Source organism: Narcine bancroftii, chromosome 3, assembly GCF_036971445.1.
Source record: "Narcine bancroftii isolate sNarBan1 chromosome 3, sNarBan1.hap1, whole genome shotgun sequence".
Lineage (NCBI taxonomy): Eukaryota > Metazoa > Chordata > Chondrichthyes > Torpediniformes > Narcinidae > Narcine > Narcine bancroftii.
Genome location: NC_091471.1, coordinates 331,890,228 through 331,912,666, shown reverse-complemented (window position 1 = coordinate 331,912,666; position 22,439 = coordinate 331,890,228). Strand labels below are relative to the sequence as shown.

Sequence of the window (22,439 nt, the reverse complement as noted above, 5' to 3'; positions counted from 1 at the left end):
TTGTAGGTCAATTAGATGTAATTTAGCACAGGCTCATGGGTCGAAATGGCCTGTTACCATGCTGTATGTCTAAAAAATTTAAAAGGGAAGGGGGAAGAAGGGAGCTATAGTTATTTGGGATTTGACAGTTAGGCGAACAGATAGGTTCTGTGAACAAGATTGCAATGGCCAGATGTTATATTGCCTCCCAGGTGCCAGGGTCATGGTCATCTCAGATCCAGTCCACAGCAATCTGAAGCAGGAGGGTGAGCAACCAGATGTCATGGTCCACGTTAGTACCAATAACTGAGAGGAGAAGGGATGAGGTCCTGAAGAGGAAATACAGGGAGTTAGGAAGAAAGGTGAAAAGCAGGACCTCAAAGGTGGTACTCTTGTGATTGCTGCTACACATGAGTGAGAGTAGAAATAGGAAGTTGTAATAGATGAATGGGTGTCTGAAGAGTTGGTGCAGGTGGCAAAGGATCAGATTTAACACCAAAGCATTAAAACCATGATATTGGAGCAGAAATAGGCTATTCTATCCATCTCGTCTCCCTCACCGTTTAATCAGTAGCTGATCCATTTTCTGAAAATCCAAATATACAGCATCCACTGCATCTCCTTTATCTCACCTGCTTGTCACTTCCTCAAAGAATTCCAAAAGATTTGACAAGCATGATTTTCCCTCAGGAAATCACGCCTCCAAGTACTCTGTAACCTCATCCTTTACAATCCACTCTGACATCTTCTCAACCACTGATTCAGTCCAACCAGTTTATAATTTCCTTTCTGCTGCCTCTCTCCCTTCTTGAATAGTGGGGTGACATTTGCAATTTTCCAGTCCTCTGGGACCATACCAGAATCTATTGATTCCTGAAAGATCATTACCAATGCCTCTACAATCTCTACTGCTATTTCTTTCAGGGCAGATCTGGCTCATGAGACTTACCTATCTTGAGACCATTCGGTTTTCTGATCATTTCTCTCTGGAAGGAGTAACTGCCTTCACTTCCCTTCCCTGATTCCATTCGACATCTGGCAAACTGCAAGTGTCTTCCACAGGGAAGACTGGTGCAAATTACTCATTTAGTTTCTCTGCCATCTCGTCTCCCATTATTATTTCACCAGCGTCATTTTCTAGTGGTCCTATATCTTCTCTCACCTCTCTTTTATTCTTTTTTATAATTGAGGAAGCTTTTTGTGTCCTCTTTAATATTATTTGCTAGCCTACTTTCATACTTCATCTTTTCTCTCCTCATAAGATTTTTTTAGACACCTTCTGTAAGTTTTTAAAAGTTTCCCAATGCTGTTTTCCCGCTAATTTTTGCTTCCTTGTCTGCCCTCTTTTGTGTTTACATTGCTTTTGACTTCCTTTGTCAGCCACAGTTGTGACATTTTTTATTCAAATATTTCCTCTTTTTTGATACATGTTTATTGTGCATCTTCCTAATTTCTTGCAGAAACTACATCCATTGCTCCTTCCAATCTATTTGTGAATCATTGGGATCTTTTCTGGGAAAGGTCTAACCTGTACAAGGACAGGCTGCACCTGAACTGGAGAGAGACCAAGATCGTGGAGGGCCTGTTTGCTAGAACTGTTGGGGAGAATTTAAACTAGTTTGGCAGGGGGTTGGGAACCAGGATATGAGTGCAGTGAATAGGGTAGAAGGTGGAAAGTATGATGCAATGTGTTGTGGGTTTATGAGGAAGGACGGGTTGGAGAGGAAGCGTATAGTCAGTTGGAGGGTTTGGAAGATGTCTATTTCAATACAAGGACTGTGAGGAATAAAGGAGATAAAGTTAGATCATGGATCAAAAGAATATTCTTTTTTTCCACATGTATACTGTTCTTACTCTCATATAGATTATTTTTTTAATAGGCAATTAATTGATTTCATTAACCAAATCATGTGAATACCAAGGAATAGTGATTTCTGATCATGCTCCTGTCATTTTATCTTTGAATTTTCCTGACATTCGTTTCACAAGGAGCATTGGTGTTTTAATTCTTCCTTTCTTTCAGACAATGTTTTACTGAATTTTATGGAAGAACAAATTCAGTTTTCTTTACTACAAATTCTTCTTCAACCATTTCTAGTTTGATTGTTTGGGATACGATGAAAGCACATCTTAGAGGGCAAATTATTTCTTACATAGCTGGGGTAAAAAAAAAGACCAACGCGGAAATATTAGATCTTGATCAATCAAATTAAACAAATTGATTTACAGTTTGCACAAGTTAAAAGTCCCAATTTGGATAAAAGGAGAGTTGAACTTTGTAATGATATGGATTGTATATAGTCATTGGCCAGTAAAGGGATGGGCTGGCCCATCCCCTGATGACACTCTCCCCTGGACTTCTCCCCTGTGGCCTAGGCCATAAAGGTCGAGCCACCTCTCCCTTCCCTGCACCTCCTGAGCCAGGATCCGGTTTAATAAATGTATCTCTTTTATTCTGAAAAAGGGAAAGGATCCATTTGATTGTGCTTTCTTATAGGCCTATTTCCTTACTTAACATAGATATAAGGATTTTGTCCAAAATATTGGCACACAGACTGGAGAACATTTTACCTTCAATTATTTCTGAAGATCAGACTGGTTTTATTTTAAAAATTGCTTTTGTTATTTTAATACACTGTAGCGGGGTCACTACTGCTACAACCAGGTTATAAGTCGCGGTTATAGCTCCTGGACTGTAGCTCAAGACTCGCGGAAGAAAGAAGGCACGCACACTGGTAGAGTGTATTCGTCACTGAGTTTATTCAAGGGCAGTCTACCTTTTACAGTGATTCTGGCCACATCACCACTGGGTCATGGCTTAAGCAGGCCGGCCACCAATTGGTCAGTTCTAGCATCCGGGCCTCATGGGATCGCCGTCGGCGATTGGCCAGTTTCACCAGTGGCCTATGGAAATGGCCATCTCAGCCTGTGCGAGGACTTTCCAGTCGCCAAGATTGAAGGCTATTTCCGGTGTTGGCCTGAGGCACAGGCCACGCGCTGCTACAATTGTTTATTGAATATTCTATATTTACTTCCCACTCCTTCCCTTGAATGTGTTCTTTCTCAGGATGCAGAGAAGGCTTTTGATCGGTGGAATGGGGTTATTTGTTTGCTACTTTAGAAAAGTTTAACTTCGGTCCTTGTTTTGTTCAATGGATTAAATTGCTTTTTTTTTTAATGTCCTACTGCCTCAATTCTTACTAATTTACAGAAATCAAAACCTTTCTATCTTTATTGGGGTTATCCTTTAAGTCCATTACTTTTTGATTTGATGTTACAGTCCACAGCAATTGCTCTTCAAGATAATAGATTTTAAAGGATCCAGAGGAATGATATTGAGCATAACGTTACTTTATATGCAGTTGATTTATTGCTTTCTGTTTCTAATCCAGATGTTTCCTTGCAAGTGTATTAGCTCTGTTCTCTAATATTAGTCAGTTTTCTGCATATTAATTGAATCTACATAAAAGTGAACTTTTACCTTTGAATGGTTCTATATCAAGTTATGCTAATCTTCCTTTTAAGATTGTGGAAAACCAATTTATCTATCTTGGTATTACAAACACCAGGAGTTACAAATATCTTTTTACAGAAAAAATTTCCAATTTATTTAATTAAGTTAAATGAACATTACTAAGATGATCACTTTATCACTCTCATTGATTTGTTGTATTAATTCTATTAAATTGAATATCTTACCTAAATTTCTGTACTTTTTCAATCTATACCAATTTTTATTCCTAAATCTTTTTTTTTGGCTCACTTGATTTGCTTATATCTTCTTACATATGGCAATGGAAACATCCTTGCTTAATTAAAACTCATCTTCAAAGAGCTAAAAAGAATGGTGGACTGGAATTTCCCAATTTTATACTATTTGGTGGTCACTATATGTAAGTGAATTCTTTTATTACTTTTTGATAATTTGGTCAACCGCCCTTCATGGATAGAAATGGAAGTGAATTTTACAAAGAATACTTCTTTGTTGACAATTTAGGTTCCTGTTTATCCTCATCTTTATACAATTAAACATTCTTGAAAATGTGGGCACAATTTAGAAGTTTTTTTTTTATTTTGAAATTTTTTCCCTTGCTAGTCCCATTATATCTAATTACCTTCTTTACAGAACAGTTTTTAACGATTGGCAGAGATTGGGTATTAAACATTTCAAAGACCTTTTTATTCGTAATAGTTTAACTTCTTTTGAATAATTGGTGACAAAATTTAACTTACACTGTTTAGATATTTACAAGTTAGACATTTTGCTCAATCTCAGATTCCTGATTTTCTACAAATTCCCAAGGCGAATATTCTTGATTCACTTTTGGATTTTCAACTTTCTCACAAAGGTTTAATATCTCTTATTTATAATCATTTACTTGATTTAAGAATTACCTCGTTAGTTAAGATCAAGAGTGATTGGGAACAGAATTTGAATCTTTCATTTTTTGACAAGGTTTGGGATCCCATTTGTAATTTGATTAATACTGTACTACTTCCCTTTGTGTATGACACTGGTTATTGCAATTTAAAGTGGTCCACAGAGTATTTATATAAAGCTAAAAAAAAATTTATGCTGATATAAATCCTCTGTGACAAATGTAAAATTGCAGAGGCTTCCTTGGTTCACAGGTTTTGGTTTTGCCCTATTCTACAAAAAGTTTGGAAAGATATTTTTCATACACTATCGGTGATTCTTAAGGTTAAATTGGAACCTTGCCCTTTTATTGCTCTGTTTGGAATATCTGAGGATGATGATGTTTTATTGATTTCCTCTCAAAGCCGAATTTTATCTTCTACTTCACCGATAGCCAGACGTGCAATATTGCCCCAATGGAAAGGCAGCACTCCACCTGCACACATATAATGGTTAAATGATATTATGTCTTGTTTAAGCTCAGAAAAAAATTAGATACACCATTAAAGATTCAAATACTAATTTTTCAAAGACATGGGGCCCTCTTATGAACAATGACCATAATCTAAAGTTTTAAGACTGTTCTAAACCTCTGTTGTGTTGTCAGTTTCTGGGTTGACATCACTTGATACCCATAGGTTAGTGTTTTTATTCTAATTTTGTCTTATGGAAGGGGTTTTGATTAAAGGGTTTTTTCCCACTGATTATTTTATTTTAAATATTACTGTATGGATTACGGGTTCTTTTACATTTAAATTTATCATATCCTTTTTTATTATGGCCGTGCTTCAGAATTTATTTCTCTAATTATGCTTGCAGAGTTTTTATCTTTTTTCTGAGGCACATTCCATAATTGTACCATAAAATTTATTGTTATTGAAGTAAATAAAAGTACAGTACAACTTTGATTGTCCAAAATGGTTGAGACCGGGCCCATTTCGGATAAATGATTTTTTTCAGAAAACAGGTCATTTTTTTATAAACAGCCCAGAAGCAACAGCAAATCACTTGTAACAGTGTTTAAGCAAGAGCAAACAGCAAGGTAAAGCTTTTTAAACATTAAAATAACATTTAATTCTCACAAAAAAACAATACTGGCCACCGCCAATCGCCACCGAGGTCCCGCTCGAGCTGGGAGCCTGAGGGTCCTGCCCAGGAGCCCAAGGTCCCTGCTGCTACCACTGCCGGGAGCCCGAGGTCCCCAGTCAGTTCGGCTCCAAAACAAATTTGGATAAATGAGGATTTCTGATATTGGATAACTGAGGATTTCGGAGAATCCAATTTTGAATAATTGGAGTTGTACTATATTTTTAAAAGAACAATCACAGGTCAGTACATGGAATTTCGATGTGGGTGAGAGTGATTACAACTCCCTGAGCTTTTACATAGCTATGGACAAGGATAAAAGCAGACAAAATAGTTAAGTGTTTAATTGGGGAAGCACTAATCACAATGGAATGAGGCACCAACATTTGGAGAAGTAAATTGGGAACAGATGTTCTTGGGGTGAAACCACAGAGGTACTGTGATGTTGAGAGATCAGTTAGGTAGGTTTGTCCCAATGAGAAAGGGGTTGAAAAAACAGGTGAGGCAGCGAGTTAAGAGGAAAAAGGAAGCATATTATAGATTGAGAAAGCAAAAGACAAGAAGAGCTCATGAGAATGAGATCATAGCCAGGAAGTAGCTTAGGAGAGCTAGAAGGGGGTCTTGGAAGTAGGATTAAAGAAAACCGAAAGGCATTCTATACATACATGAAGAACAGAAGGATAATGAGAGTGAAGGTAGTTCCACTTAAGGATTAAGGAGGCAACATGTGCTTGGAGGAGTTTGGGGAGGTCCTAAATGAATATTTTGCCTCAGTATTCACCATAGAAAAGAACTTTGGTCAAGGTGGGGTCAGAATATGTGCCAGACCATGTTGAACTTAAGAAAGAGGAAGTGCTGGATCTTCTTAAAAACGTTAGGATTGATAAGTCCCGGGGACTGGACAAGACATAAGCAAGTTGCTGTGAAGAGGGAGTGAAGAGATTGCTGGGGCATTGGCAATGATCTTTGTCATCTTTGGCAGGAGGTTGATGGATGATTGGAGAATGGCAAATGGTGTCCCCTTGTTTAAAAAAGGTAATTGGGAGAATCCTGGGAATTATCGACCAGTGAGTATTAGACAGTGGTGTGTAAACTAATGAAGACGATTCTTAAGGAAAGAATCTATGAGCATTTGGAGAAGTATAGACTACTCAAGGATAGTCAGCATAGATTTATGAAGGAAAGGCCTAGTTGAGTTTTTTGAGGTAACAAAAAAAATTGATGAAAGTAGAGTGGTAATGTGGTATATATGGATTTTAGTAAGGCATTACTAAAGAAATCTCTTGGTGCCTGCCACATTGACCACCGCCAGTGGGCTGATATCGCCTCAAACCGTGCATCTTGGCGCCTCACAGTTTGGCGGGCAGCAACCTCCTTTGAAGAAGACTGCAGAGCCCACTTTCTGACAAAAGGCAAAGGAGGAAAAACCCAACACCCATCCCCAACCAACCAATTTTCCCCTGCAACCGCTGCAATCGTGTCTGCCTGTCCCGCATCGGACTTGTCAGCCACAAACGAGTCTGCAGCTGACGTGGACTTTTTACCCCCTCCATAAATCTTCGTCCGCGAAGCCAAGCCAAAGAAAGAAGAGTAAGGCATTTGACAAAGTCCCCTATGGCAGACTCATTCAGAAAGTCATGAGGCATGGGATCCACGGAACCTTGGCCGTGTGAATTCAAAATTGGCTTGCTTGTGAAAAGAGAGAGTAGTGGTGGACTGAAAGTATTCTGCCTGGAGGTCAGTAACTAGTGGAGCTCCACAGGGATCAGTTCTGGGACCTCTGCTCTTTGTGATTTTTATAATAACCTGGACAAGAAAGTAGAGGAATTGGGTCAGTATGTTTGCAGAGAATACCAAGGTTTGAGGTGTTGTAGATAGAGCTGAAGATTGTTGTAGGTTACAACAGGATATAGACAGGATACAGAGTAGAGCAGAAAAGTGGCAGGTGGAGTTCAATCCAGATAAGTGTCAGGAGATGCATTTTGAATGGTTAAACCTGAAGGCAGAGTGTATGATTAAGGGAAGGAATATTTAACAGGGTAGAAGAACAGAGGGTCCTTGGGGATCAAATCCATATATCTCTCAAGGTGGGGGGGGGGGGAGGGGGGTGGCAAAGGCAGGAAAGGTGGAGGAAAGAGGGAGGGGACAGGAGCAATGAGGGGGAGGAGGGATGGCTGGGTGGGTGAACTGGAAAGGCAAGAAAGGAGGGGGAAAAAAAGGCAAGTAGGTACTATCCCACCCTGACCACCCACAGATTGGAGGATAACAACTTATTTTCCATTTGGGCACTCCTCCAGCCACATGGCACTTCGTCCGCAAAGCCAAGCCAAAGAAGAACAGCTTTCCAGTAAACCTGCTTAACTTTTCTTCCCCTCCCCCTTTTCCTGTCTTTCCATTTCTTCCATCCACCCTGTCATCCCTCCTCCCCCCTCATTGCTGCTGTCCCATCCCTCCTTTCTCCACCTATCATCTCCTGCCTTTGCCACCACACCCCCCCCCAACTTTTGTTCAGATGGCTGCCGGCACTTTCTCATACTTTGATGAAGTGCTCAAGCCCGAAAAGTTGGGTATGTTTCTTTACCTTTGCTACTATTTTGACCTGCCGAGTTTCTCCAGCATTTTGGTTTTTTTTACTTCAACCACAGTGTCTACAGAATTTGGTGATTTACTTCTTGCTTTGAGAGGTTGGTCACGGCCAGAATTAATTTGTTCCCAAGCAAATTCACATACTGCCACAATCACTCGACAGCAGACGCAATCTCATTGGCTCTCCACTCAGCCTGGATCACCTAGACGACAGCAACATGTACATCAGGCTGCTTTTCGTGGACAACAGCTCAGCTTTCAACACCATCGTCCCCTCAGTACCAGTCTGCCTCTGGACCTTGATCCTTCACTTCCTCATCGGAAGACCAAAGTCAGTACGAATCGGAAACAACGTCTCCTCTCACTGACAATCAACACAGGTGCACCTCAAGGATGCGCGCTTAGTCCACTGCTCTACTCTCTTTCCCCATGACCATGTGGCTTGGCATAATTCAAATGCCAGCTACAAATTTAGCGATGACACTATGGTCGTCAGCAGAATCACAAACAGCAATGAGGAAGCATACAGGAGGAAGAACAATCAGCTGGTTGAGTGGTATCACAACAACAACCTTTCACTCAATGTGAGCAAAACCAAGGAACTGATTGTGGAATTATGATATTGTGACCACTAGTGAAACTTGGTTCCAAGAGAGGGAGGACTGGCAGCTCAGTGTTCCAGGCTTCCGTGGTTTTAGATGCTATAGAATGGGGAGGGGATGAAAGGTGGGGGGAGGGGGAATGAAAGGGGGAGGAGTAGCATTGCTCATCAGGAAAAATATTACAGCTGTGCTCAGGCAAGTCAGACCAGAGGGCTCATCTACTGAAGCTATATGGGTGGAGCTGAGGAACGGGAAAGGTATGGCCACACTCATGGAGTTGTAGTATGAACCACCCAATGGTCAGTGAGAATTGGAGGAGCACATCTGTAGTGATAGCAGACAGATGCAAGAAACACAAGGTTGTGATAGTATGAGATTTTAACTTTCCTCACATTAATTGGGACTCCCATACTGTAACTGGGCTGTATAGCTTGGAGTTTGTCAAATATGTTCAGGAAAATTTTCTCCATTAATACATGGAGGTACCAACTGGAGAGAGTGCAATACTGGATCTCCTATTAGGGAACAGACAGGACAGAAGTATGTGTAGGGAAACATTTTGGGTCCAGTGATCATAAAACCATTAGTTAATTATGGAGAAGGATAGGTCTGAGCCTCAGGTTGAGATTCTAAATTTGGAGAAAGGCCAATCTTGAAGAAATGAGAAGAGATTCAGAATGTGTGGATTGGCATAAGTTGTTTTCTGGCAAGGATGTTTTAGGTAAGTGGAAGACCTTCAAAGGTGAAATTGTGAGAGTACAGTTTGTATGTTCCTACCAGGATTAAAGGCAAAGTTAGCATTCACAAGTAACCTTGTTTTTGCGGGATATTGGGGATCTGGTTCTGAGGACAAGAGAGGTGTACAGCAGGTCTACTCAACACAGAGCAAACGAGGTACTTGAAGGGTATAAAAACTACAAGAAAATAAAGAAATCAGGAGGGTAAAGAAGACACGAGGTTGCTTTGGCAAATAATGTGAAAGAAAATTCTAAGGGTTTCTACAGGTACAAGCAAATGGGACAAAATTGGTCTCCTTGAAGATCAGTGTGGTTGGCTTTGTATGGAGCCAAAAGAGATGGGGGAGATCATCAGTATTCACTCAGGACACAGTTGTGGGAAGTCAGGAAAACAAGCAGTGAGGTCATGGAACCTATACGAATTAAAGAGGAGGAGGTGCTTGCTGTCTTAAAGCAAATAAGGGTGGATAGATCCCCAGGGTCTGACAAGATATTCCCTCAGACCTTGAGGGAGGCCAGTGTAGAAATTGCAGGGGAATGGAGGGTACCTCATGTTGTTCTGTTGTATAAAAAGGGCTCCATATGTTACCCTGTAAATTCTACGCTGGAGACCCTGACATCAGTAATAGATAAGTTATTGGAAGGTATTCCAAGAGATTGGATATATAAATATTTGGATCGCCAGGCACTGATTAGGGATAGTCAACTTGGCTTTGTGCTTGATAGGTTATATAACAAATCTTAGAGTTTTTCAAGGTTACCAGGAAAATTAATGAATGAAAGGCTGTGGATGTTGTCTACATGGACTTTAGTAAGGCCATTGAATCACAGGATTGCATGCCATGTATGTACTCTGATAATAAATCTGAAATCTGACAAGATCCCACATGGGAGGTTAGTCAGGAAGGTTCAGTTACTTGGTATGCCTGGTGATGTAGTAAACTAGATTCGACATTGGCTACATGAAAGAACTCAAAGAGTGGTAGTGGATGATTGCTTCTCAGACTGGAGACCTGTGATTAGTGATGTGCCTCAGTGATCGGTGCTGAAACCATTGTTGTTCGTCATCTATTTCAATGATAGGGATGATAATGTGGTGAATTGGATCAGCAAGTTTACAGATGACAGATTGGAGGCAGTGTGGATAGTGAGGAAGGCTTTCAAAGCTTGCAGAGGGATCTACACCATTTGGAAAAATGGGATAAAAAAAATGGCAGATGGAATTTAATGCAGACAAATGTGAAGCATTGGAATTTGGAAGGACAAACCAAGAAAGTACATACTGTTATGAGCCCAGAGGACCCCAAAACCCAGCAGCAATAGATATTCACCAAGACAATATGGTTTCTTAAACAAATGTTGCTTTTAATTATTTTTAAACATGAAAACAGGATCAAACTTTATCTTATCACCATCAACTTAACTAACCTAACTTAACCCCCTTCTAATTCTAAGTGCACATGTATGTAATGTGTAAGTTTAGAAAAGTTCTTTGATTCACAGTCCAATCTCAATTTCATTCCTTCAAGTTCACTGGTTGCAGACAATTCTTATACTGTGCACAGAATTTAACATTTATGATGTTCACCAGGCTTTGGTGCTAGAAAGGTAAATGGTTACTGCTCAGGAAGGTTCTTGTCTGTTTTCAGAGATTTGTTGTTTGCTGGACACCTCTGACAGTTCTTTCATCTGTTACCTTTTTGTAAACAACACTCTCCAAAGCTTTTGCAAAGGCTCTTGGAGCTGGCCTGTCCAGGATGAGCAGAGCTCCAGTATTTTAAATAAGATCTGTTTTAAAGTGTTTGTATGTGACCTACACTAAAAAACCTGCCCCAATTTATCTCCCAAAAACATATCTATAATCTGTCACAGTACACTATAAACGGTAGACACAGAGGAGTGTAGTAGACTAGAGAGATCTAGGAACCTAGTCTGAAAATGGTGCCATACGTAGCTTGGTTTGTAAAGAAAATTTTTGGCATATTGGTCTTCATAAATCAAAGTATAGAATATAGGAGTTGGGATGTTATGGTAAAGTTGTACAAGACATTGGTGAGGCCAAATTTGGAGTATTGTGTGCAGTTTTGGTCACCTAACAACTGAAAAGATATCAATAGGTCTGAAAGAATGGAGAGAAGATTTACTGTGATGTTGCCCAGACTTCAGGAACTGAGTTAGTGGCAGAGATTAAACAAGTTAGGACTTTATTCCCTGGCGCGTAGATGACGGGAGATTTGATAGAAGTATTTAAAATTATGAGGGGCACAGACAGAATAAAAATAGGTAGGCTTTCCCCATTGAGGGTAGGTGAGATACAAATGAATACATTTGTATTAAGGGTGAAAGGGGAAAAGTTTATGGGGAATATTAAGAACTTCTTCACAGTGGTGGTGGGACTGTGGAACAAGCTTCCAGTTGAAATGGTGAATGTGGGTGCAATTTTAACATTTTAAAAGAATTTGGACAGATACATGGATGGGAACTGTATGGAAGGCTATGGACTGGGTGCAGATCAGTGGGATTATGTAGAATAATAGTTCAGCATGGGCTGAAGGGCCTGTTTCTGTTCTGTAATGTTCTATAGTTCAGGAGAGGTAAATCAGGAGAACACAAACCATTCCTCGTTGAGGGATCATCTGTGGAAAGTTAACAACTTCAAATTCCTGGCTGTCAATGACCTGGGACCACCATGTCGATAGAAGGTTCGCTAGCATCTCTTCTTCATGAGGAGATGTCATCAAATACTTTTGCAAATTTCTATAGGTGTACCACGGAGAGCATTCAGACTGGTTGCATCAGTGTCTGGTATGGAGGTGCCAACGCACAGGAAAGGGCTACAGAGCTGTGAGCCCAGCTGGCGCCATCATGGGCACCAGACCACTCCATCGAGGAAATCTACATGAGGTGGTGTCTCAAGAAAGCAGCTTCTATCCTCAATGGCCCTCACCACTCAGGCCATGCCCTCTTCACATTGCTACCATCAGGAGGAAGGTAGAGAGCACTGAAGACGAACACCCAGAGGCACAAGGACAGCTCCTTCCCCGCCGCTATCAGATTCCTGACTGGCCAATGACCCACAGGCATTGCCTCAACTTTCTCTGTGCGCAAATTTGTTGATTATCGATGTCACATAGGGCAATTTTGCCCAGTAATACTGCGGCAACACAACGAATTTCGCTGCATGTTCACGACACAGAATCGGACCCGCACCCCTCAAGGAGAAAGTACCATGACGACAAGGCCCAAGCCTGCGCCAGGGTGGTGCCGTTTCCGGTGGGCGCGTCTCGCTCCGGGACGGCAGCTGATTGGCGCGACATGCGCATGCGCCGTAGCTGGCGGGGCTCAGCTACAGTGCGCAGGCGCCGTCGTTGAGGGCCGATCGGCGAGCAGGCGAGGCGGACACCGCTACAAGCTGGCGAGCGAGAGGCTGGCGGAGGCACTGAGACCCTGAGCCTTGCGCATAGCATGGAAGCCATCGCTAAGTACGATTTCAAGGCCACGGCCGACGATGAACTGAGTTTTAAGCGCGAAGAAATTCTGAAGGTAAGGCCCAGGACGGTATGAGGAGGCGAGCAGGCCCGCGGCGGTCGCTGGGTCTCCATCCAGGCCGGCGGGCCGAGTTTCCCAGCAAATATGTCGAGCTGCGACGGTAACTCGCCCCCAGTCAGGCGCGAAAGGGTCAAGACTTTGGATTGGTGGGCAAATGGGGATCGAGAAAGGGGAAGGAGACGTGAGAGAGGGAGCGAGGGGCGGCAGGGAGAGGGGAAGAATGGGGGGTCCGCGGCAGGGAGAGGGGGAAGAATGGGGGGTCGGAGGCAGGGAGAGGGGGAAGAATGGGGGGTCGGAGGCAGGGAGAGGGGGAAGAATGGGGGGTCGGAGGCAGGGAGAGGGGGAGAATGGGGGGGTCCGCAGCAGGGAGAGGGGGGAGAATGGGGGGTCGGAGGCGGGGAGAGGGGGAGAATGAGGGGTCGGCGGCGGGGAGAGGGGGAGAATGGGGGTCGGCGGCGGGGAGAGGGGGAGAATGGGGGGGTCGGCGGCGGGGAGAGGGGGAGAATGGGGGGGTCGGCGGCGGGGAGAGGGGGAGAATGGGGGGGTCGGCGGCGGGGAGAGGGGGAGAATGGGGGGGTCGGCGGCGGGGAGAGGGGGAGAATGGGGGGTCGGCGGCGGGGAGAGGGGGAGAATGGGGGATCGGCGGCGGGGAGAGGGGGAGAATGGGGGATCGGCGGCAGGGAGAGGGAAGAATAGGGGAGCGGCGGCAGGGAGAGTGGGGGATCGGCGGCAGGGTGAGGGGGAGAATGGGTAGTCGGCGGCTGGGAGAGGGGGAGAATGGGTGGTCGGCGGCAGGGAGAGGGGGAGAATGGGGATCGGCGGCTGGGAGAGGGGGAGAATGGGTGGTCGGCGGCTGGGAGAGGGGGAGAATGGGTGGTCGGCGGCTGGGAGAGGGGGAGAATGGGGGGTCGGCGGCTGGGAGAGGGGGAGAATGGGGGGTCGGCGGCTGGGAGAGGGAGAATGGGGGTCGGCAGAAGGGAGAGGGGGAGAATGAGGGTCGGCGGAAGGGAGAGGGGGAGAATGAGGGTCGGCGGAAGGGAGAGGGGGAGAATGTGGAATCAGCGGCAGAGAGAGGGAAGAATAGGGGAGCGGCGGCAGGGAGAGGGAAGAATAGGGGAGTGGCGGCAGGGAGAGGGGGAGAATGGGGTATCGGCGGCAGGGAGAGGGGGAGAATGGGGGATCGGCGGCAGGGAGAGGGAGAGGGGGATCGGCGGCAGGGAGAGGGAGAGGGGGATCGGCGGCAGGGAGAGGGGGAGAAGGGGGATCGTCGGCAGGGAGAGGGGGGAGAAGGGGGATCGTCGGCAGGGAGAGGGGGGAGAATGGGGGTCGGCGGCAGGGAGAGGGGGAGAAGGGGAATCGGCGGCTGGGAGAGGGGGAGAATGGGTGGTCGGCGGCAGGGAGAGGGGGAGAATGGGTGTCGGCGGAAGGGAGAGGGGGAGAATGGGTGTCGGCGGAAGGGAGAGGGGGAGAATGAGGGTCGGCGGAAGGGAGAGGGGAGAATGAGGGTCGGCGGAAGGGAGAGGGGAGAATGGGGAATCGGCGGCAGAGAGAGAGGGAAGAATAGGGGAGCGGCGGCAGGGAGAGGGAAGAATAGGGGATCGGCGGCAGGGAGAGGGAGAGAATGGGGGATCGGCGGCAGGGAGAGGGAGAGAATGGGGGATCGGCGGCAGGGAGAGGGAGAGAAGGGGGATCGGCGGCGGGGAGAGGTGGAGAAGGGGGATCGGCGGCAGGGAGGGGGGAGAAGGGGGATCGGCGGCAGGGAGAGGGGGAAAATGGGGGTCAGTGGCAGGGAGAGGGGGGAGAATGGGGGTCGGCGGCAGGGAGAGGGAGATAAGGGGGATCGGCGGCAGGGAGAGGGAGATAAGGGGAATCGGCGGCAGGGAGAGGGGGAGAAAGGGGGATCGGCGGCAGGGAGAAGGGGGATCGGCGGCAGGGAGAAGGGGGATCGGCGGCAGGGAGAAGGGGAATCGGCGGCAGGGAGAGGGGGAGAATGGGGGTCGGCGGCAGGGAGAGGGGGAGAATGGGGGTCGGCGGCAGGGAGAGGGAGAGAATGGGGGATCGGCGGCAGGGCGAGGGGGAGAAAGGGGGATCGGCGGCAGGGCGAGGGGGAGAAAGGGGGATCGGCGGCAGGGCGAGGGGGAGAAAGGGGGATCGGCGGCAGGGCGAGGGGGAGAAAGGGGGATCGGCGGCAGGGCGAGGGGGAGAAAGGGGGATCGGCGGCAGGGCGAGGGGGAGAAAGGGGGATCGGCGGCAGGGCGAGGGGGAGAAAGGGGGATCGGCGGCAGGGCGAGGGGGAGAATGGGGTATTGGCGGCAGATGGAGAATGAGGGATGGCGGCAGAGAGAATGGGGTTCAGCGGCAGAGAGAGAGTGTATGTGGGTTTTGGCGGGGGGAGGGGTGGTGGGTGGGTGGGTTCCGACAGAGAGTGATAAAGACGTGCGTGGGCTAGAAAGAAAAAGGGTGCCCTTAAGTGAGGGAGAGAGAAGATGGACTGGCTAGGCAGTGAGAGGAGAATGTAGGGGGAAGAGGGGTAGGTGGGGAGGATAAGATAGGAGCAAGAGGGAGAGAAAGAAAAGCAACTGGCAGAGTGGGGGGAAAACCAGACAAGAGAAGCAACTGGCAGAGTGGGGGGGAAGGAGAAAGGGAAAGGGTTACCAGAAAGACAAGAGGGACTGGTGAGAGAGAGGTGAACAGTGAGGGAGGAAAGGTGTGGGAACTAGTGTGTGGGGGGGGGGGGGGGGAAGAAGCGAAGTGTTGTGGTGAGAGAGCATTTGGGGGTATGTGGAGGGGCAGTTGACAAGAGGAGGTGGGGAGAGGGAAGGAGCCAGTGAGGGAGAGATGTGTGAGGGGCAGGGCAAGAGAATTGAGGTAATGTGGATGGGTGGGGTGAGATGTGAGTGCAGGCATGGAGGGGATGGCCAGAGGTGTTGAATGATGCCAACCAGATAGAGTTGTGAGGGAGGAGTGCAGTCAGGGATGGATGCGAGTGGATATAATGAAATAGGAATACAGAAATGGAGTAGAAGGCCCCGGGATCATCTTCCCTTCCACTGCTTGCTATTGGTAACTTGCTTTGATCAAACTTGGAATACTGATTGCTGTTTGATGAATCCCTTTGGTAGGGAATTCTGCTTATGTTATTCCTCACCAAACATATGCTAAACTTGTGTGGATTTTGTGGACACCTACCACATTGACAGCCTTTCCTGCAGATAACCACTTTATTGATGCAGGTTATGTATTTTCATTATGGGTTTAGGGGGTACTTTCATGACTTCGAGACTCGGCCTAACCTCACTTACTTTGGGTATGTTTAGAAATAAATAGAATTTTAAAGATTAAAATGAAGCTTGCAAAGCTTTGTTTTTACTTCATTGAAACAATGGTAAGTCTCTTCCGAGATTACCCTGATTCATCCATTGGCTCCCTGTTCTGGTGGGGGTGATTTATCATTGTGTGGCAGGTGCAATACTTAAATGGAAGGATATCAATAAGGTAGAGAGGGTGCAGTGAAGATTTACTAAAATGTTGCTTGGATTGCAGTATCTAGAATACGGAGAAAGATTGAGTAGACTGGGTCTTTATTCATTGGAGTGTAGAAGGTTGAGGGGGAATTTGATAGAGGTGTATAAAATTATGATGGGAATAGACAGTAGATGTGTATAGGCTTTTCCCCTTGAGGGTAGGAGAGATTGGAATGAGAGGTCATAAGTTAAGGGTTAGGGGATAAAACACAAGAGGAAGCTTCTTCACTCAGAGAGTGGTGGCTGAGTGGAATAGGTGGTTACAGCAGTTTGAGTACATGGGTGTGAGGAGGTTGGAGGGATATGGGCAGGGAGCAGGTAAGTGGAACTAGTGTTGTTCATTTAAATCAGTGTGGAATAGAAGAGCCGATATGCCCTGTTTCCGTACTGTAATTGTTATGTTGCTAAATGGTAACCAAATTGCAGAGGAAAGCAAGGATAAAAATGGAAGAGATTATTAGAATCTTCCAAACCTTAGATTCAGAATGTGGTAAATGTTCCAAGAGATGTAACCTGTGAAGAAAAAGAGGGAAATTTAACATCACAATGTGGAAGACTTAGAAAATAACAAGAAATTTACAAGTTTTGATTTCAGGGGAGTCAGGTTGAATTTGATAAAGGAATATCTTTAACTTACCTAATGGAACTTGGAACCTGTTAATCTTGATTTTCAGAATGCACAAAACATTCAAAGTACAACAAAACAACACAAGGTTAAAAGCCATAGACTAGAGTAAAAGCATGAATAGCAATTTGGTTAAGAAACTGAACTGGATAAGGGTGCACAGAGCTTGGTGATTAACATTGGCCTTTTGAGAAGACCCTATCACGCATGAAAAATAATCCTGGCTTGTTGACCTTCAGGTTCCATTTGTCTTTAATATATAAATCTTCAAATGATTTTCATTATGAAAATGCTGGAAATATTCAGTGGGCCATTCTGAGGAGAGGGAATCAGTTAATGTTTCAAGTTGATGGCATTGTGACAGAGTATCAGCTGTTCGTGTTTGACCAGAGGGCTTGTCTTTTATGCCTTGCATTCTCTGGAATCTACGCTAGATTTAATTTTCAGATTTAGATTTATAGCAGATTTATTGTCAAGAGTACATACATGACATCACATACAGCCCTGAGATTCTTTTACCTGAAGGCCAGTCAAAAACTATACACAATGGATGTAAACAAATAAAGAAATGTAAACAACTGCAATACAGAGAGGAAAAAAAAATCAATAAAGTGCACAAGAGTCCTTAAGTGAGTCCCGGATTGAGTTTGTTGATGGTTCAAGAGTAGCAGCTGTTCCTGAACTCGGTGGTATGGGTCTTGTGGCACCTATACCTCTTTCCTGATGGCAGCAGTGAGAACAGTACGTGTGCTGGATGGTGTTGAGTCTTGATGATTGCTACTGCTTGCCGACAGCAGGGTTCCCCATAGATGTTCTTGATAGTAGGGAGGGTTTGGGCAGTGTTGGGTCCAGGAAAGATTCTCCGAGATGGTGACTCCCAAGAACTTAAAGTTTCCCATCCTCTCCACCTCTGACTTCCAATGATCACTGGATTGTACACGTTTGGTTTTCCCTTCAACAATGAGCTCCTTAGTTTTGGTGACATTGAGTGCAAGGTTATTTTTGGAGCACCATTCAGCCAAATTTTCAGTCTCTCTCCTGTATGCTGACTTGATCGGCCCTTTTTACACAACCCTCTACAGTGGTATCGTCAGCAAATTTGTAGATGGTCATACTGAGCCACATAGGTATGAAGTTCGTAGAGCAGGGGGCTAAGAACGCAGCCCTGTACTCCGGTACTGATGGAGATTGTGGAGGAGATTTTGTCCAAACACACATAACAGGGTTAAGTTAAACAATTGAAAAATGTGTGGGAATATTGGGAGAATAAGTAATCTAGAAATGCAGATGATAATAAAGAACAAGATAGCAGCAAATGAGTCTGACAAGGGTTCTCTTTAACTCTATCGGACTAAATTTCCTCTTTTCACTGGTTGCATTCTTGTAGTTTCATACAGTGTGAAATTTATCATAGCAACTTGTGACTACTGTACAGATGGTGAAAATGATTGTGACAAAGCTGTGGAGCCTCAGGGTAGTATTAACTGCAGTGCACTTCCTCTATTAAATAGCAAAAGCAAATTAAACTGGTTTCTTTCTGTAAAAAAAATTAGTGCTGTTCAGGGTAAAATGGAGGTGGATTATGGAATTTTTATTAAATGTGCCTGTTTCTATTGTGTCTAGTGCTTGTTATGGAGTTGGACAGTCAGCATGGCAGCTGGGAATATGATTACTAAATGGGTTTCTGTAATGGTAGTAAATTTGCTAAATTTCTGGTTTTGAACTGCTGTGCAACTTCCGTTAGCCCAGTTTCCTGTAAGGGCTTTTGGAGGAAAATGAGCTCTGGTTCAGAAAGGTTTCATGTTTCATATATAGAGTTAAATCTGCTTTGGTTCAAAATGGTTCAGATTTGCACTGGCGGAAGGTATTGTTTCAATTTTTGAAGGGAACCTTCATCAGAAAGAACCTCCAAAATGAGATTGGAATAATTGGATTAACTGAACTTTTTGGCCAAAATTGATGTTTGCTGGCAGTTTTCTCGTTTCCTCGTTCCTCGAGGTATTCTGTGATTGAACTGCAGCATGACTTTTGATCATTGGTTTATTGTCATATACTTTTTAAGTTGAAATTTATCCAATTTACAATCCGATGAAACAGTGTTCTCTTGTCCTTGGTGCAAAAACATGCAAACTCACATAGAGGCATAACACACACGTACAAAAACATTATACATTTGCAGTACATGTATAAAAATAAATGTTGTTGAATAAGTATTAGAGTCTTAGAGAGTTTGTATGAGCAGTTCCTTTGGTCGTTCAGTCATTCTCACTGCGTGTGGGAAGAAGCTGTTTCTCAGCCTGATGGTTCTAGCTCTGATAGTCCTTGATCTCTTTCCCGATGGGAATAGCTGGAAGATGCTGTATGCGGGGTGGTGGGGGTCCTCAACAATATTGTGAGCCCATTTCAAACAATGATCACGTCGAATGGAGGAGGGGAGGGAGTCCCCAGTGATCCTCTCTGCTGCTTTTATGGGTCCGTGGATTGACCTCTTTATATTTTGATGCAGTCGACCAGGATACTCTTGATAGAGCTCCTGTAGAAAGTAGACAGGATGATGACTGGTAGTCTTGCCTACCTCAGTCTTCTCAGGAAGTGCAGGTGCTTTTGTGCTTTCCTAACAAGTGAAGAGATGTGTGTCTAGGATAGGTCACTTCCCTACTCTCTCCACTACAGAGCTATTAACATGTAGTGGAGGGTAGTCGTCCTTGGTCCTCTTTTTTTTTTACTGGAAAAACAAAAGTTTATTGTAAACATTGGACAATGTTTTACATCCATGTTCAGCATCAAAAAATAAAGGGAACAAATTAAATCTTTAAAGAGGCTTACATTAAATGATATTTCTATGCAAGACTCCAACACAAATTACTGAAATGTTATTCACAATTATCTGGAATAACTTCAAGTTTTATTAAAAAAAAGAATAGAGTAAAAAGTTACTTGAGAAAATAAAAGGTGGTTCCAGAAATATCAATTCATTTTAAATAAACACAAATGAAATGTACAAAGTAGGTTTCTAAATCAGCTGGTTTTTGTAACAAAAGGTGTCTTTCACTGGTGATTGTTGCTGGGTAAATCCACCTGGGGCTTGCAGTGTATGATCCACTGCAATAGGGAGCTCAGCATTGTGAAATAAGTCTGGAAAATACTCAAAATGGACAAAAAAAGGTATTAACGGTTTGGGTCAATGACCCTGAAAAAGGTTATCAATCTGAAACATTAACTGTTTCTTTTCTCCACCAATGCTGCTCGACTTGCTGGGTATTCCCAGCATTTTGTGCTATTATTCAGTATCTGCATTTTTTGCTGGTTGCACTGAACAAGCTTTATTTCTGTATTACAGATCACCACGTGAAAATACACCACTTCTCAATTACTGGTGATAGAGCCACTATCAGAATAGTTCATGATTGACCTGTACACAATAAAGAAAAGAGTGCAATCTCTTGCTTGCCAGCCAAACCACTTATCCTGTTTCGCACATTTAGAAACCTCCCCATGCTGGTGATATTATAAGACCCATCAAACACATCAGCGTTAGCTAATGGATAAAAACAAATTGAAATCCTGAGATCTGTTGATGTGATGTTTCCAAGCTAACCATCTTGCTGCTGGATGAAAGGGTTTGGAATGGCCTCCATGCCATCTTGTGGGCAAATTAGAACAACTGAAGTTCCTCGGCATACAACCAAACCAAGTTGACGGGTGTCTTCGGTCAATTTGTATTGGTCATCTGGATCTCTCACGTACTCTATAGTTCCATCCAGTACAAGATTGAGGAGTGGGTCAAACCCTTTCAAAATCCCGCTAGCTTCTCGCCCCCCTTGAAATTTCACACGGATTGTTTTGTCTATGTACTTAGAAAGGTCGAGAATACTCTCTTTCTTCTTCTTCTCCTTGTCCGCCATCGCGCCGGCCACCTGCGACCTTTCGTCCTTGGTCCTCTTAAAGTCTAAAATCATCTCCTTTGTCTTGTCCACGTATAGGTGTGGGTTATTATTCTTGCACCATTTTACAAGATTTTCCACCTCTTTTCTGTCGTGTTACTCATTACTGATGAGGTTGACTACTGTCGTGCCATCTGCTAACGATATCTCTGTTGAAGCTAGGTCTGGACATTATATGAACTAATACAGTGGTTCTCAGCCTTTTTCTTTCCACTCACATGCCACCTGAAGTGATCCCTTACTAACATAAGAGCACATTTGGTATCCTATGGGTACTCTGTGGTTAGTAAGGGATCACTTCAGGTAGTATGTGAGTGAGGGGAAAAAAAAGGTTGAGATCCACTGCTCTCAAATTCTTACTTGTTGCAGCCAAAAAGATAGTTAGTGAAGAAAAGCAAGTACAGTAAGTGTTCAGGAGAATTTCCTCTGGCAATATCTGGAGGATCCCACACGGTAAAGGGGAATGCTTGATTCTGTCTTGGTAAATTGGGAGCGACACTGTTCTATTTATATATTCTATTTATATATTCCTCTGGCAATATATAGAGGGTCCCACACGGTAAAGGGGAATGCTTGATTTTGTCTTGGTAAATTGGGAGCGACACTGTTCTATTTATATATTCTATTTATATATATTCCTCTGGCAATATATAGAGGGTCCCACACGGTAAAGGGGAATGCTTGATTTTGTCTTGGTAAATTGGGAGCGACACTGTTCTATTTATATATTCTATTTATATATTCCTCTGGCAATATATAGAGGATCCCACACGGTAAAGGGGAATGCTTGATCCTGTCTTGGTAAATTGGGAGCGACACTGTTCTATTTATATATTCTATTTATATATATTCCTCTGGCAATATATAGAGGATCCCACACGGTAAAGGAAAATACTTGATTCTGTCTTGGTAAATTGGGAGGGACACTGTTCTATTTATATATTCCTCTGGCAATATATAGAGGATCCTTCACGGTAAAGGGGAATGCTTGATTCTGTCTTGGTAAATTGGGAGCGACCACTGTTCTATTTATATATTCCTCTGGCAATATATTGAGGATCCCACATTGTAAAGGGGAATGCTTGATCCTGTCTTGTAAATTGGGAGCGACCACTGTTCTATTTATGGAGAGAAACAAGGCGCGACCACAAATTAAAAATTTAAATTGGACAAGGCTGCCTTTGAAGGTTGGAAGATGGAAACAGTTTTTTGAAGAAAGCGAAGCTTAAGGAAAAGGGGATGTTTTAAAAGTCTGTTGACAAGAGTCCAGGACATGCAAGTTCCTGTTAAAGTAAAGAGTAAGACATGCAAGTGTAGATAAGCTTGGATGACGAGAACAAGAAGGATTGAGATGTGGCAGGTATAAACTGCAGGGATCAAGTCCACACCC

General features: G+C 44.1%; 2 protein-coding genes across 2 annotated transcripts in view; one reads left to right on the top strand and one right to left on the bottom strand.

Annotated features, from left to right (window-relative positions):
* The first annotated feature begins 12,656 nt into the window (after nucleotides 1–12,656).
* LOC138759223 (growth factor receptor-bound protein 2) overlaps nucleotides 12,657–22,439 on the top strand; it is a 140,192-nt gene continuing 130,409 nt past the window's right edge. The window contains exon 1 of the mRNA XM_069929305.1: nucleotides 12,657–12,950. Within this exon, the coding sequence (XP_069785406.1) occupies nucleotides 12,873–12,950 (78 nt within the window). The 5' untranslated portion in view covers nucleotides 12,657–12,872. The remainder of the gene's footprint in view (nucleotides 12,951–22,439) is intronic.
* LOC138759224 (U6 snRNA-associated Sm-like protein LSm7) lies at nucleotides 20,017–21,032 on the bottom strand. Its single transcript, XM_069929306.1, has one exon. The coding sequence runs from the start codon at nucleotides 21,008–21,010 to the stop codon at nucleotides 20,699–20,701; it is 312 nt and encodes a 103-aa protein (XP_069785407.1). The 5' UTR covers nucleotides 21,011–21,032; the 3' UTR covers nucleotides 20,017–20,698.

Coding starts and splice junctions, on each gene's coding strand:
- LOC138759224 (XM_069929306.1), bottom strand. CDS start 21,010: ATGGCGGACAAGGAGAAGAAGAAGAAAGAGAGTATTCTCGACCTTTCT.